The sequence below is a fragment of the Piliocolobus tephrosceles genome, unplaced genomic scaffold (genome assembly GCF_002776525.5).
Source record: "Piliocolobus tephrosceles isolate RC106 unplaced genomic scaffold, ASM277652v3 unscaffolded_28457, whole genome shotgun sequence".
Taxonomy (NCBI): Eukaryota; Metazoa; Chordata; class Mammalia; order Primates; family Cercopithecidae; genus Piliocolobus; species Piliocolobus tephrosceles.
Genome location: NW_022311484.1, coordinates 1 through 15,460, shown reverse-complemented (window position 1 = coordinate 15,460; position 15,460 = coordinate 1). Strand labels below are relative to the sequence as shown.

The 15,460-nt window shown below is 51.3% G+C and overlaps 1 protein-coding gene across 1 annotated transcript; it reads left to right on the top strand.

Moving 5' to 3' along the window:
* The first annotated feature begins 6,650 nt into the window (after positions 1-6,650).
* On the top strand, positions 6,651-12,550 carry LOC113221937 (fer-1-like protein 5). Its single transcript, XM_026451259.1, has 5 exons — positions 6,651-6,670; positions 7,996-8,104; positions 9,844-9,898; positions 10,721-10,830; positions 12,413-12,550. The coding sequence occupies exons 1-5, from the start codon at positions 6,651-6,653 to the stop codon at positions 12,548-12,550; spliced, it is 432 nt and encodes a 143-aa protein (XP_026307044.1).
* Positions 12,551-15,460: the final 2,910 nt, after the last annotated feature.

The window sequence follows — 15,460 nt, the reverse complement described above, 5'->3', positions numbered from 1 at the left end:
AGCCTCCTGGTCCCCGCCCGCCGCCCGCCTCCCGCCTCCCGCCTCCGGCTCCCTGGGGCACGGCTCGGCGTCCGCGTCACGGAAGCCCAGACACGGTCCCCGCCCGCCCCCGGCCCAACCCGCCCGACCAGCCCCGGCAGCCTGCCCTAGCCCGGGCCCCCGCATGCCCCGGGAGCCCTGAAGCCCTCGCCGAGACCCCCGGCCGTCCCAACCAGGGCCGCGATCCCCACGGCCCGCCACTCCCCTCCAAGCCAACGCAGCTCTCACCCGCGGTCTTATGGCCGCGCGCTCGGCCCGGGCCAGATCCCTAAGCGCGTGCGCGTCAACGCCTCCACGCCCCGGCGCTGCCGGCACCGAGTAAAACGCGGAAGCGGCTCACGGCCTGGAAAGGGAGAGGCGGTGAGCGGCAAAGCCCGGAACGGATGAAGCCCCAGTCCGGAAGAGGAGCGCCGAGAGCGCGAGAGCGTGTCCGAAGCAGAAAGTCAGCACCTAGGCTGGAGTTTCCCCCTCGCGCATTTTCAGTAGGGAAAGCGAGGGCGGAGGACTAGGCTGGCTTCTACGGCCCCAGTTCTCGTCGCCACCATCGTGTTGGTCCTTTGTGCCCTGTGGGCGGTCGAGCACCCAACTGTCCACCTCCACTAGGGCAGCCCCCTGAATTTCCTCGTTAAGAATTTACCTGTGTGGCTCACACCTGTAATCCTAGCGCTTTGGGAGGCCTAGGCGGGAGGATCTCTTGAGCTCAGGAGTTTCAGATGAGCCTGGCCAATATGATGAGACCTCTGTATCTACAAAAAATTTTAGAAATTAGGCATGTGTGATAGTGGTGTATGCCTGTAGTGCCAGCTACTCGGGAGGCTGAGGTGGGAGGATCACTTGAGTCTGGGAGGTCCAGGCTGCCATGAGCCATGGTCGCGCCACGGAACTCTAGCCTGGACGACGGAGTGAGACCATGTCTCAAAAAAAAAATAGAATTTTGTTACTGACCCTAGATCGCTTTGTGTGGTTAACTTTCCTATGTGTTTTTGTGTAGAGACAGTAGATCCTCAAAGTCCGGGAAATTAACCTTTGTATCCTCCAGAGAACATAGAGCCCAGGACATAGGTAATTGTTCAAATGATGACTGATCAATAATTGGTTGGTTGGTTGACTGACTGACAACAGGACATCAAGAGACATAAGACAAGAGAGCAAGAGTCATGGTTCAAGATGATAAATCTCACCCGGGAGCTGTGTCTCATGCCTATAATCCCAGCACGTTAGGAGGCTGAGGTGGGAGGATCGCTTGAGCCCAAGAGTTCAAGACTAGCCTGCACAAAACAGTGAGACTTCATTTCTATTAAAAAAAAATGATTAATTTTTAAAAAATGGCCAGGTGTGGTGGCTCACACCTGTAATCCCAGCACTTTGGGAGGCTGAGGCGATGGATCACAAGTTCAGGAGTTCAAGACCAGCCTGGCCAACATGGCGAAACCCTGTCTCTACTAAAAATACAAAAATTAGCCACGTGTGGTGCCCCATGCCTGTAATCCCAGCTACTCGGGAGGCTGAGGTAGGAGAATCACTTAATCCCCGGAGGCAGAGATCGGTGAGCCGAGATCGTGCCATTGCACTCCAGCCTGGGCGACAGAACAAGACTCTGTCTCAAAAAAAAAAAGAAAAAGATATGTACAGACATACAAACACTCGAAACATTCAGAAAGCTACTCAAAGCTGTGTTCCACAAAGATGAGAGGGTAAAGTGAGAAAACGGAAGGCATAGGATCGGGGAAGCAGGGTCTAACACAAGAAGCAGACGAGGAATTCTGAAGGTGATGGCAAAGAGTATCCCAGGACAATAGCTGTGCTGCATGACTGGGGACCACCAGTCTCGGCTGGGGGAGAAGAGAAGACCAGGAGGTAGAGCCCCAGGGAAAAACAATAGAACTGGGAAAATGCCTCACAGATTTGAAAAAAATCAAGGAATGCTATTTAAATGTGCTGTTTAGAAATATGAAGCTTAATGCCGTAGAAATAATCACAAATACAGCAGCCCCTGCCCCACCTCTCCCTACCCTTAACTTTGTCTCCTGGCGCTTGTTTGGGGCCAGGGTTCTGCTGTTTCTCTACTTATATTTCCATTCCCACTATAAACAAATTTGTATCTTTTCTCTGCCCCTTTCCTCAGCACACTGTTTATCATTTTGTTTCATTCTTTGCCAATTTAAGAGGTGATAAATGGTATCTTATCCTGTTTCTTTGCTTATTGATGAGTTTGATTTTTTGTTTTGTTTTGTTGTTGTTGTTGTTGTTGTTGTTGTTGTTGTTGTTGTTGTTGTTGAGACGGGGTCTCTCTCTGTCGGCCAGGCTGGAGTGCAGTGGCGTGATCTCGGCTCACTGCAACCTCCTCCTCCAGGGTTCAAGCGATTCTCCTGCCTTAGCCTCCCGATTAGCTGAGACCACAGGCGTGTGCCACCATGCCCGGATAATTTTTTTGTATTTTTAGGAGAGACGGGGTTTCACTGTGTTAGCCAGGATGGTCTCCATCTCCTGGCCTTGTGATCCACCCGCCTCGGCCTCCTAAAGTGCTGGGATTACAGGCGTGAGTCACTGCTCCCAGCTTTTAGATATTCATTAGTTTTCATTCTAACTATTGAATAAGATGTAATTTATACAACGTTCAACCCTAAAGCCTAAAAAACCTTGCTGTGGAGAATAAGAGTAAATGCCCCAGCTCCACCTTAATGCTCAGAGGCTCTGACAGCCATAAAGACAGCCGCTTCAAAACCGCATGGGCTTCTTCCACCTTCTACAGGAGCTCATTCATTCAAAAGCTAATTTCCTTTTGTCAAAGAGGGTCTCATATCTAAACTTAGGTTTTTCTTAGTAAAAAGGAGGCTTCCACGTTAAGAAGAACTTTCTCTGAGACCTCACAGAAATAGTCCTTGATTTTCCTGGGACTTTTCTCGCTTTTCTCAGGTCGCTTCACTGTTTTCTTATTTTCTTATCTAAATTGTGTGACTTTGGCAATGATTCACTCCAGACAACTTGCTTGTACAAGGAGAAAACATCAACCTTACGTCTCACCTTGAAATGAAAAGGACAGCAAGGAGGGCAGGTGTGGGGTGGGGAAAAAAAAAAAAAGCCAGACTTGGTGGCTCACGCCTGTAATCCCAGCACTTTGGGAGGCCGAGGCGGGCAGAGCACCTGAGTTCGGGAGTTCCAGACCAATCTGACCATCATGGAGAAACCCCATCTCTACTAAAAATACAAAATTAGCTGGGCATGGTGGCGCATGCCTGTAATCCCAGCTACTTGGGAGGCTGAGGCAGGAGAATCGCTTGAACTTGGGAGGCAGAGATTGTGGTGAGCCGAAATCGCACCATTGCACTCCAGCCTGGGCAACAAGAGCAAGACTCCATCTCAAAAAAAAAAAAGCAGAATAGGAGTAAAGAGAAAAGAGGAGGTGAAAGCAGCCAGATGGTTTTGTTTCTACAGGCCCAGTCACCTGTACTGGGTGATACCCATACTGTTCCTTCTCCCCCCTCTCTTTCCCATTAATTCCTTGCCAGAACCAAGAACCGCCCACCTTTGTGACATCTTCTCTGTTGCCAAGCAACAGACAGGAAGTGGGGATCCACTCACCCCAGGATCCCTGGGAAGAGCCTTGGACTGAGGAGCTCCAAAAAGGAAGCTGTGGCACTGCGGAGGGAAGGAGGGAAGAAAGTAGGTCTCCGAGATGCTGCGGCTTGTTGTGCAGTCGGCCAAGATTGACCCACCGCTAGCTCCACTACCCAGGCCCTGCATGTCCATCGACTTCAGAGGTGAGAGCCTCCCTGGGTCCACATGGGAGAGAGAAGCCCCCAGAGGCAACATGCATTCAGTGAAAAAAGAGCTGTAGGGCACCCCACTACGTAAAAGATGCCCTGTATGACACAAAGTGAAGTAGACATTGTCCAGCTCTCTCAAAACGTATTTCTGTCGTTTGATTATGACTTCTCTGCCTCCTACTTTTGCTAGGGAATGGGTACGGAAAAAAGAGAGGACTAGTGCTTCTGAACCTTCCTCCATGACCTAGAGCTGTGCCGTAAACTAAGGTTAAAAGAGAAAGTCCCTGCTTCCTCAGATTGATGTGGGGATTTAAAAAGATAATATGTGTATAACCCTTAGTATAACTTCTAGTAATAACTGCTTGATCATATTAGTTCCGTTTGCATGAGCTTTACAACTGACAAAGCATTTATTTATTTATTTATTTTTGAGACGGACTGTCAGTCTGTCACCCAGGCTAGAGTGCAGTGGTGTGATCTTGGCTCACTGCAACCTCTGCCTCCCAGGTTCAAGCAATTCCCCTGCCTCAGCCTCTGAAGTAGCTGGGACTACAGGTGCATGCCACCACACCCGGCTAATTTTTGTCATTTTAGTGGAGACGGGGTTTCACCATATTGGTCAGGCTGGTCTCGAACTCCTGACCTCAGGGATCCACCCACCTGGGCCTCCCAAAGTGCTGAGATTACAGGTGTGAGCCATGGCACCCAGCTGACAAAGCCTTTTCATATGTACAATGATGTCTGCTCCTCACGGCAATTCCAGAGGTAGATGAAGCAAGTTTTATTATCTCCATTTTTTTTTGTAGATGAAGCAAGTTTTATTATCTCCATTTTTTTTTTTTTTTTTTAGTTAAGAGAACAGAACCCCAAGAAGGAAGGGAAAGAAAGAGATGAAAGAATTTCTGAGAGAAAATGAGAGATGTTAGGTATATTTAGATATCAAAGATCTGGCAGCTAAAAGGAAAGAAAAGAAAAAAGGGTGAAAGGGTGGGGCATGGTGGCTCACAGCTGTAATCCCAGCACTTTGGGAGGCTGAGGTGGGCAGATCACTGGAGGTCAGGAGTTCGAGACAAGCCTGGTCAACACGGTGAAACCCTGTCTCTATCAAAATGTAAAAACCAGCTGGGTGTGGTGGCAGGTGCCTGTAATCCCAGCTACTTGAGAGACTGAGGCAGGAGAATCGCTTGAACCTGGGAGGCGGAGGTTGCAGTGAGCCAAGATCGCACCACTGCACTCCAGCCTGGCCAACAGATCAAGAAGAAGTGCCATCTCAAAAGAAAGAAAGAAAAAAGAAAAAAGGGTGAAAGTATGTAGGTGGAGATACAGGACGGTGGATACAGGCAAATAGGTTTTACAGGGACTGTTGGTAGGGAGAAAACCGGGCCCAAGAGAAAAGAGGACACAGTAGTTCCTACAGGAGATGTGAGTGAAGAATGGAATTTCTTTATTTTGTTTTATGCTGTTGTTCTGTGAAACTAGGCTTGTTGAACACAGCAGTATTCAGAGATTGAACATTTGGGACGCCAGGCTCACAGGGTCATGCATGCTGATGTCCTCAGACTGCAGGTTTCAAGACGGGCGGTGGGAGTTCAGGATGTATTTGCCCTGCTTGACTAATTTTCCAGTTAGCCAGGCGAGGGATTGCCAGTTCTTCTCTGATTCTGAGCTATCTTCCCCACCAACTCATGGGCACCATCTTTCTCATTCCAGAAATATCTCCCACAAAGATGCCTAAAACTCAGAACCCTGGGTTCACCCACCAGATTCTTCTGATTGTATGTTTATGTTTGACACTTTGTAATCCTTTTGTCCTTCCCAGCCTCTTCCTTCATATGCCATCCACTAACCTGCTCCCCTTCCCACTGCCTGGAGGGCCTTTTACCCATTATGGATGTTTCAGGATGTCTTCGTTAGGGTACACTGGGATTTGCTCCGGCAATAAATAAAACCTTAATTTTCAGTGGGTTAACAATGAAAGTTTACTTCTTGCTTACACCAAGTCCTGCATGGATGGTGCTGGTCGGACAGCTCTCCTGGGTAGCTCCTACAAATGGTAGTCTAGGGACTAGCCACGTGCTCCTTGTGGCTGCAAAGTTAGCAGGTCATGAGAGTGGCTATAGGGAGAGGAGAGAGGAGAATGAAGAATCTCATAGAAATTGAGAACCAGACCTGGCAGTGGCAAATATCATATCCATACCCCATTGGCCAGAGTGAGTCACACAGCCCCACTTAGCAGCAAGACACTGAAAACTCTGGAAGAAAATGAAATGGGCCAGGCGTGGTGGCTTTCACCTGTAATCCCAACAATTTGGGAGGCTGAGGCAGGCAGATCGCTTGAGTCCAGGAGTTTGAGACCAGCGTGGGTGACATGGTAAAACCCTGTCTCTACAAAAAATACAAAAATTAGCCGGGTATGGTGACGTGTAGTCCAGGCTACTTGGGAGGTGGAGGATGGCTTGAGCCTGGGAGACAGAGGTTGCATTGAGCCCAGATCATGCCACTATACTCCAGCCTGGGTGATAGAGTGAGACCTCATGTCACACACACACACACACACACACACACACACACAAAAGTAAAGAAAAGAAAAAGAGAAACGAAGAAAGAAAATGAAATGAACATGTAGCATTATCTGTCACAGTGATAAAATCAAGAAATGTTGAACCCCCACAAGAAAGAAGTGATGCCATTTCACACCTGCCAGTGTTGACTTGAAGTTTTCTTAGAGTGTCCTAGTTCTCTTTACTCCACTCCAACCCAGACATTGAAATAGTTCCTACCATCAATGCCAGCCCCTTGGTTTCTTTGCAGATGTCAAGAAAAGAACTCGTGTGGTGGAAGGGAATGATCCCGTGTGGAATGAGGTAGACACCAGGGCAAGCCCAGACGAGGAAATAACAATCCTAACAGCAAGGGGGCAAGGGTGGGGTCCAGGCAGGTGCTCGGAGGTCTAGGGAGAGGACCTGCAGCCTCACAAGTTTTCCTCAAGGCTGGGCATCTTGGCCTGGGAGGAGTAGCCTCTGACCCGACAAGGCTGTGAAGGCCACACCTGCCCACGGCTGTTCGTGGACTTCTCCCCCATCTGAGGATGGACCACAGTATGGCCCATCAACTAGTCTAGCTGGGCCATCTTGACGTTCCTAGAAGCCTGAAGCAGAGTGAAGGCTCCCTTTGCATGACTCCCTCTCATCTGCCATCACTCCATGTTGCCCCTCACCCCATTCCTAGTCCCCAAACCCTTAATTCCCAGCATGCCCGTGATACTGCAGTTCAAGTCACAGAAGCCCAGTGGGATGTGCACGGCTTGGTGAAAGGTAGCAAGGGCCATCATCTCCTGAGGAAATTAGACACGAGGGAGGTTCCTCAGTCTTGGAGAAACGCAGTGCCAGCCCGTTCCCCACATCTTTCCTCATTTCCTAGAAACATGGGATGGGAAGGGCAGAGGAAGGATGCTGACCTCTCTATGCCCCCCACAGACCCTAATCTGGCACCTCTGGAACCGCCCCCTGGAAAATGACTCCTTCCTGCAAGTCACCCTTCAGGACATGGGCTCACAAAAGAAAGAAAGGTGAGGCAGAGAGAGGCAGGAGGAGCCTAACTACTGACCAACGCAGCAGCAGGTTATGTCACCCTTGTCTCTAATCCACAACTCACTCACATGAAGGACCAGAACCCACGCCAGCCAGCTAAAGAGAAAAAAGAGGGGTGGGTACTGAAAGGGTAGCCGGGGCGAGATTGCAAATCAGCTGGGACAGGAACTTGGGAGCAGAGCAGCAGCTCTGTCCATCTGAAGCCACGGATCTCAAATTTCTGCTTCTCTCTGCCCAACCCCGACTTCTTATCACAGCCTCATCTAGTGCCCAGCTGAGACTCACATGCCCTGAGACTGAGGCTCTGGCATCCCAGGTCAAAATTCCTAGGACAGAGAATCCTGTTGTCCCAGCTCTAGCTGGGTGTCCATCCCTGGTCCAATCAACTCTTACTTGCCTAAGAGCCCCAAGACAGTTCCCAGAGCCAGGAGCCCTGTGCCCTGTCGTGGATCCCTAGCCCCACTGCATTCTTCTCCAGCCTCTCTCTGAGGACAGCACAGCCCTGGGAGGAAACCGTCTCTAGCTAAAGCCCTGCCCGGGAGAGAGGAGGACGCCTTTCCCCTGGCTCGGGATCTCACACCTGCTCCTTGTCTCCCCAGCTTCATTGGCCTGGCCACAGTCCTGCTCAAGCCATTGTGGAAACAGCCAAGTGAGGTCCTTTTTGTGAAGGATCTGACCCTGCTCAACCATTCCATGGAGCCCACAGATGTGAGTCAGGCCCAGGAAGGCCCAGGCAGGGTGACTGGAGGAATGGGGGCAGCTGGGGAAGCGGCTCATACCACAAAAGTGCTTCCTGCCTGGGGGGCCCCATCACACCGCCTTCCTCTCCTGACCACCCCCCTTGCCATCGTCTGCCCCCACCACAACCAATCTATTGAGATGAATTGACCACCTTCCGTGGGGCGTCAACCACTGTGCTGGGCCCTGTGGTACAAAATTGCCCCAAGCCCATGGTCTGTTGGAGTACGCTGCATTCACAGTGACAGGCGCTCCAGCGCCCATGAGACAAGCTTCAGTAAAGCAAGGCCACTGGCTGAGGTCAGGAAGGAGTGAACGATTTGTCTCAGGAGGTCATGGACAGCTTTCCAGACAGGGTGATGTTTAAGACATACGGAAATGTAGGAAGACCACCCAAATGAGAACAAGCAAAGGCTGTTTATTCAGAGCTTGTGCTAGCAAGGGACTCGTTCATCATCATTTGTGTTTTGGTAGAGACTCAGAGGCAGCCAGGGGAGTGGGAGAGCTTCACAGTGGAAAGAAGGGAAGGCTGCAGATGTGCCCTGATTGGAGGCTACGGGGGAGCCCAAGGCAGGCTAGCTAGAAACAGAGCCTCCCATGTGATTGGTTAGAGGCATGTTTGGCTTTCTCTGGTTGGTCCTAAGTTGGAAGTGGGGACAAAAATTAAGGCAGCTGCCAGTTATTAATCAAGGCCTGGCCATTTGGAGCTGATTGTTATTGTTTGGCTTCCTGGATTATTGCTAGAGACAGCAGTCTGACCTCCTACAAGTCTGACTTGGAGCAGGCTGGCTTCCTGGGCTGGTTACTGCAGATAACAGGTTGGTTTCCTGGGCTGGTTGCTGCAGATGGTGGATCTGAGTCTTATTTTATATGTAATTTGGCCATTGCCCATTTGTATGCAGACGGTCTGTGACTTACAATGGATGGACACACGATATTGTTGACTTACAATGAGTTTATCAGGATGTGATCCCATCGTAAGCCAAGGCGCATTCAGTCTGTCAGTTGAGTTGTAAGGAGAGGCATGAGTTTTCCCAATGGACAGGAGTGGAAGACCAGCCCAGGCAGGGGCATAAAGTGGGTGGAGCAGGAGGCAGGATGAGGGAAGGTGTGCTGCACTGTTGGCACCCGGGGCGGGGTGGAGGTGGGAGAGCTGAGGTTGGGTAGGCGACCAAGGGCTAGAGGTGAAGGGCCTTGTGGTCCACGCTGGTGAATTGTGACTTAACTTTGATCATTTAGACAGTTGGGGTGTTCGGGGGCCATCCTGGTGACAGGCTGGAGGCTGGGTGGGTCATAAGAACACATGAAGGAAGGAGCTCAGTGAGAAGGCAGGAGTGTGCAGGGGCCCCACATAAGCTCATGAGATGTTGGGCTCGGGGAAGAGCTGCTAGCATCTGTGTTCTGGGCTCACGTCACCTCTCCCTCTCCTCCCCACTCTCCTGCATCCTTTTCTGCCACCGTCACCACCATGTGGCTGCTTTAATCTACAAACATGCCCTCCACGGTAACCCATTGTTCTCTCCTCACCATTTATAACCTCCCTTCACCCAGACTCTGCAGATGCCCGTGGTGTGGCCCCATCCCATGGCTAGCATCACAACCCCCACTGGGAGGACCAGGCGTGAACCCAGCCAGACTGTGCAGGGCTGGGGTGCTGTGTCCTAGGATGGCGGGTTCTGGCTTACAGCTCCCCTGCCTTTGTCTTGCAGTGTACTGTCACCCTACAGGTGGCCCACATGAGCCACCAGGATATTGAGAAGACAGGTATGTCCTTCCCTGGAGCTTACCCTTAAGAACTTACCCTGCCCTTCTCCATGCACAGCTGGATGGGTTCTTGGGGACCTTCAAAACCTAATCCTTGGGGCCTACAGAAGGAATGTGACCGGGTTAGGGTCCCTGGAAGCTACAGGGTCTAGATGCCAGCTCTCCAGACATCTGGCTGAGGCCATCCCAATATGCCTATTTGTCATCTCTAGACATAAGACCCATAAGATATAAGACAGAAGTCTCCAAGGGGCTGCAGAGAGATGAGGATGGTCATCTCCAAGAACCCCAGTGTGTGGAGCGAGGTCCAGGAATCTACAATTCCTGAGGGTGGCGGGCCCATGGTAATGTTCTGCAGAGGACATGTGTCCCTGTTGGGGCCTCTTGGCTATGCTTTTAGTCAGGAGACGGTCACTGGGGACAGAATGATGGAATGGGGGCCGGGCGCGGTGGCTCAAGCCTGTAATCCCAGCACTTTGGGAGGCCGAGATGGGCGGATCACGAGGTCAGGAGATCGAGACCATCCTGGCTAACCCAGTGAAACCCCGTCTCTACTAAAAAATACAAAAAAACTAGCCGGGCGAGGTGGCGGCCGCCTGTAGTCCCAGCTACTGGGGAGGCTGAGGCAGGAGAATGGCGTTAGCCCGGGAGGCGGAGCTTGCAGTGAGCCAAGATCCGGCCACTGCACTCCAGCCTGGGCTACAGAGCGAGACTCCGTCTCAAAAAAAAAAAAAAAAAAAAAAGAATGATGGAATGGGGAAAAATGCCTCAAACCTCCTGGGCCCCAGGCCTCTCAGCCCACCCTGGACTGTGTCTCTCCAGGAGCTGAAGACCTCCTGGGCATAACGGCAAGAGAGGCGGCCAGGCAGAAACTGATGGTCCCTGGCTCCACCGCGCACAGGGCTCTGTCCTCAAAGCCTCAGCACTTTCAGGTGAGGACCCTCCAGGTTGCAAGTTCATGAGACCCACCTGACACCCTTGCTTGCTGTGTTCCCAGGCCGTCCTCACCTCTCCCCAAGGTCATGGTAGAAGGGCAGAGCTTCGGACCCAGCTTCAGGCCCTCAGATCCTTGCCACATCCCCTGCTCCTCCCGTGGTCATTCTGGAAACTTCTGCCTGTAGCTGAAGCCACAGGGCTCCAGTGAGGCAGTAGGAGGGCTGGCTGTGCATTGGCAGGCCCTGGTACCTGCGGGGGAAGCAGCGCAGATGACAGGGATCCTGCCCTCTCAGAGTCCTCGGGTTGTTGACAAAACAAAGTGGGGCACAGGCAAAGTTAAATTAACTGTACAGGAGAGGCTGGGGAGTGTCTGATCTGAGGGGACCTATGGGAAGGCCCACATTTCTGTGTGGCTTCGGGAACCCTCATCCCATGGCTTATCAACTTCCCTCTACCTTCTAGCCTGTGGCCTAACATTCCTGCCGTGGTTTTATCTGCTCCCCAGCCTGCTCCTTGCCCAGGAGGCCGGGAGGCTCCTGGACCGCTCCTCTTCCTGCACCCAGCCAAGTCCTAGCTCTTAACGTCACCCAGCTGCTCCCATTTCCCCCCCACCACTTCCATTCCCTGGCCTGAGCCACCACCATCTCTTCCCTGGACCATGTCAGAAGACTTCTCCTGAACCCCCAGCCTCCAGCTCTCTCCTGTCCGTTCTTCAACCAAAATGGCCTTTCAAAGATGTCACTCTTATCACATCAAGCACCTTCTTCAGAAGCCCCAGTGTCCTCCTCACAAGATCCAATTCCTTTTACAATGGCTTCCCGGGCCTTGATAACCCAAGCCTGTCTCTCCAAGCCTTTCCAAGTCCATTGCCTCCTAGCCTTCTCCCAGTGGATTGTCTCTCCCCACTGTGGTAGGGAGAGAATATTTTTTCTTTCTTTTTCTTTTCTTTTTTCTTTCTTTCTTTCTTTCTTCCTTTCTTCTCTTTCTTTTTTCTTTCTTCCTTCCTTTCCTTTCTCTCTTCTTTCTCTTTCTTTTCTTTCCTTTCTTCCTTTCTTTTCCTTGCTTCCTTCCTTTCCTTCCTTCCTTCCTTTCCCTCTCTTCTTTCCCTCCCTCCCTCCCTTCCTTCCTTCCTTCCTTCCTTCCTCCTCTCCTCTCCTCTCCTCTCCTCTCCTTTCCTCTCCTCTCCTCTCCTCTTTTTATCTGAGACGGAGTCTTGCTCTGTTGCCCAAGCTGGAGTGCAGTGGCACAATCACAGCTCACTGTGGTCTAGACCTCTGGGCTCAGGTATCCTCCCACCTCAGCCTCCCAAGTAGCTGGGATTACAGATAGGCATGCACCACCACGCCCAGCTAATTTTTTGTAGAGACGGGGTTTTGCCATGTTGCCCAGTCAATCTGGTCTCAAACTCCTGGGCTCAAGCGATTCTCCCACCTTGGCCTCCCAAAGTGCTGGGATTACAGGCGTGAGCCACTCACTGCACCTGGCCTAGAATGTTTTCTTATCAGAACAATGTTGTTCCAGCTGGGGAAGGCGGGGCCAAGGTCCTCAACATCAGCTCCTCATGTGTTCTCCCCTTAGGTTCGAGTGAAGGTGTTTGAAGCCCGACAGCTCATGGGCAACAACATCAAACCAGTGGTGAAGGTGTCCATCGCAGGCCAGCAGCACCAGACACGCATCAAGATGGGAAACAACCCTTTCTTTAACGAGGTGGGCTGAACGGGCCACCTCAGGCAAGATGCCAGCCAAGGGCGGGGCATCCCCGGCGGGCAGCCTGCAAGCTTGCTCCTTGACTAGGGTGTCTTCATGTGTTTGTTCCACAAGCATTTACTGAGTGTCTCCTGAGGGCCAAGCACTGAAAATACAGAACAGGGTAACTCAGAGCCCTGCATCTGAGGAGCTGGTGGGCTGGTGGGGGCACAGCTCATGAACCCATAAACAATTACAGTGGAGCAGATCGTGGTTTGCAGAGGTCTGGGAGCATTGTTATTGGAGGTCTGAAGCAGAGACCCAGACTATATACATCCCATTGCCTCTGGAGCCCCAAATGGTAGCACTGTGCCTGATATGCAGTAGGTGCTCCATAAATGCCTGTTGAATTAATTAGTAAATGAACAAATAAAAGATAAAAGCACAGTGGAAGCTGGGAGGAGTAAGTGAGTAATGAGGCTGGGGGTGACGGAGAGGACTCAGAAGGGCTCCAGCAACCCTGAAGGAAGATTTTACCAGGGAAAGGCAGATGGGATGGGAAAAGATAATTCAGGAAAAAGTGATGGTGTTTTCAAAGGCCTAGAACCAAGCAAGCCGCAGACTTGACAGCAGAACTATAGCTATGGGTGTGGCTGGAGGAGACTGGCTGGAGGGGAGCCTACAGTGTGGGCTGGGGTCCCGTCCTGGACACTACTCAGGAGCCCCGGAGGACTTCAGCAGCGGAGTGACAGGCCTAGGTTTGCATTTGGGAAAGGAGTTGCTAGCTGCCATAGGGAGCAGGGACAGAGTAGACTGGCAGGGCAATCTAGAAGGAAGTGTGGGCTCAAGTCTCCATCCTAGGCAGCTAGCTGGGTCCTGAGTTCTCCAGGGATCTCCTACCATTCCCCATTCTGGGCAGAAAACCCTCAGGAGACTGGGCGTGGTGGCTCATGCCTGTAATTCCAGAACTTTGGGAGGCCGTGGTGAGTGGATCACCTGAGGTCCGGAGTTTGAGACCAGCCTGACCAATATGGTGAAACCCTGTCTCTTTTGTAAAAAGACAAAAAATAGCCACACGCAGTGGCGGGTGCCTATAATCCCATCTACTCAGGAGGCAGAGGCAAGAGAATCGTTTGAACCCAGGAGGTGGAGCTTGCAGTGAGTTCAGATTGCACCGCCACGCTCCCACCTGGGCGACAGAGCAAGACTCCATCTAAAAAAAAAAAAAAAAAAACTGGGAAAACCCTCTAGCAGCCCAGGAGGCCTCTGCTTCTGGAGGAGCATGAGAGAAGTGGTACAAGTTGAGTATCCCTTACCCAAAATGCATGGTATCAGAAGTGTTTTGGATTTCAGAATTTTTTGGGAATCTGGAATATTTGCATTGTACCGGTTCAGCATTCGTAATATAAAAATCCAGGCTGGGCGCGGTGGCTCAAGCCTGTAATCCCAGCAGTTTGGGAGGCCAAGACGGGCGGATCACGAGGTCAGGAGATTGAGACCATCCTGGCTAACACAGTGAAACCCCGTCTCTACTAAAAAATACACAAAACTAGCCGGCCGTGGTGGCAGCGCCGGTAGTCCCAGCTACTCGGGAGGCTGAGGCAGGAGAATGGCGTAAACCCGGGAGGCAGAGCTTGCAGTGAGCTGAGATCTGGCCACTGCATTCCGGCCTGGGTGACAGAGCGAGACTCCGTCTCAAAAAAAAATAAAAATAAAAATAAAAATCCAAAACCCAGAACGCTCCAGTCACCATTTCCTTTCAGGGTCATGTTGGCACTCAGAAAGTTTCAGATTTTGGAGCATTTTTGAGTTCAGATTTTTGGATGAAGAATACTCAACCTGTTCTTGTAAACCCATTGAAATGGGTAAAGTGGTGGAAAGAAGCACATTATTCTGAGCTTTCGGGTTTACCGGGTGCTTGGGTGAAGTGGTGGAAGAAATCGTCCACTCTACCCCAATTCTCTCTGCCTCAGGTCTTCTTCCAGAATTTTCATGAGGTTCCTGCAAGGTTCTTTGATGAGACCATCTTAATTCAGGTGAGGAGCCAAACTGGTCCCTAGCAAGCTGTGTTTCTTGTCCCACTTCAATACGGGGAAGCGCTGCAGCTCCAGCCCCCACCCTCAGAGCCAGGGGCACTCCCGATTGTCTTCCTTACCCACCCCCCAACTTCCTTAACCCCCTGGCACCCAGATTATTCATTCATTTACTCATTCATTCAACAAACGTTGTGGACTGTCAACTGCCCGGCCCTGAACTGGGCGCCAAGGTGAACAAGGCAGCCCCTTCCCATGTGCCAGGATCCTCAGGCCACCAAAGGCCCCTCCGAGTAGAACACTCCATTCCCTAACCAAAGGGAGCCCAGTAACAATGGTGAACATGTGATCAGGTGCCTGCCATGTGCCCAGCACAGGGCTATGGAGAACAAAGAGGCCTCCTCCTTTGAAGAATTTACATGTTCTTGGGAACAAAGGCACAGACGAAACAACCAGGAGAGCATGTGATGGATAACGCTGAGTGCAGCACCTTGCTTTATGTTGACTTTGACCTCTCTGATCAATTTCCTCATCAGTAAAATGGAATTAAAAATGTGAACCTCACAGGGTTCCCTTGGGAGTGAAATGAGAGCACCCATGTGCAAGCCTCAGCCCCATTAGGAAGCATCCAACACGTCGGGAGGATCCCGGACGTGCCTTTGCTATTCCTCTTACAGGGGCTGAGGCAAATTGGGATTGTGAATAATTAAAATATTTCTGGGAACTCCCTTACAGGTGATGAACTCCTCAGCAATGAGATACAAAGCAGAGATCGGGAGATTTCAAGTGAGTACTGTACATGGGAGGAGGTTCGGTGAAACAGTTATAGCAGAGACCCACGCTGGGCTCCATGCCCAAGTCTGGGGAAAAGGATTGGGATTTTCATCGGCCGGGCGCGGTGGCTCAC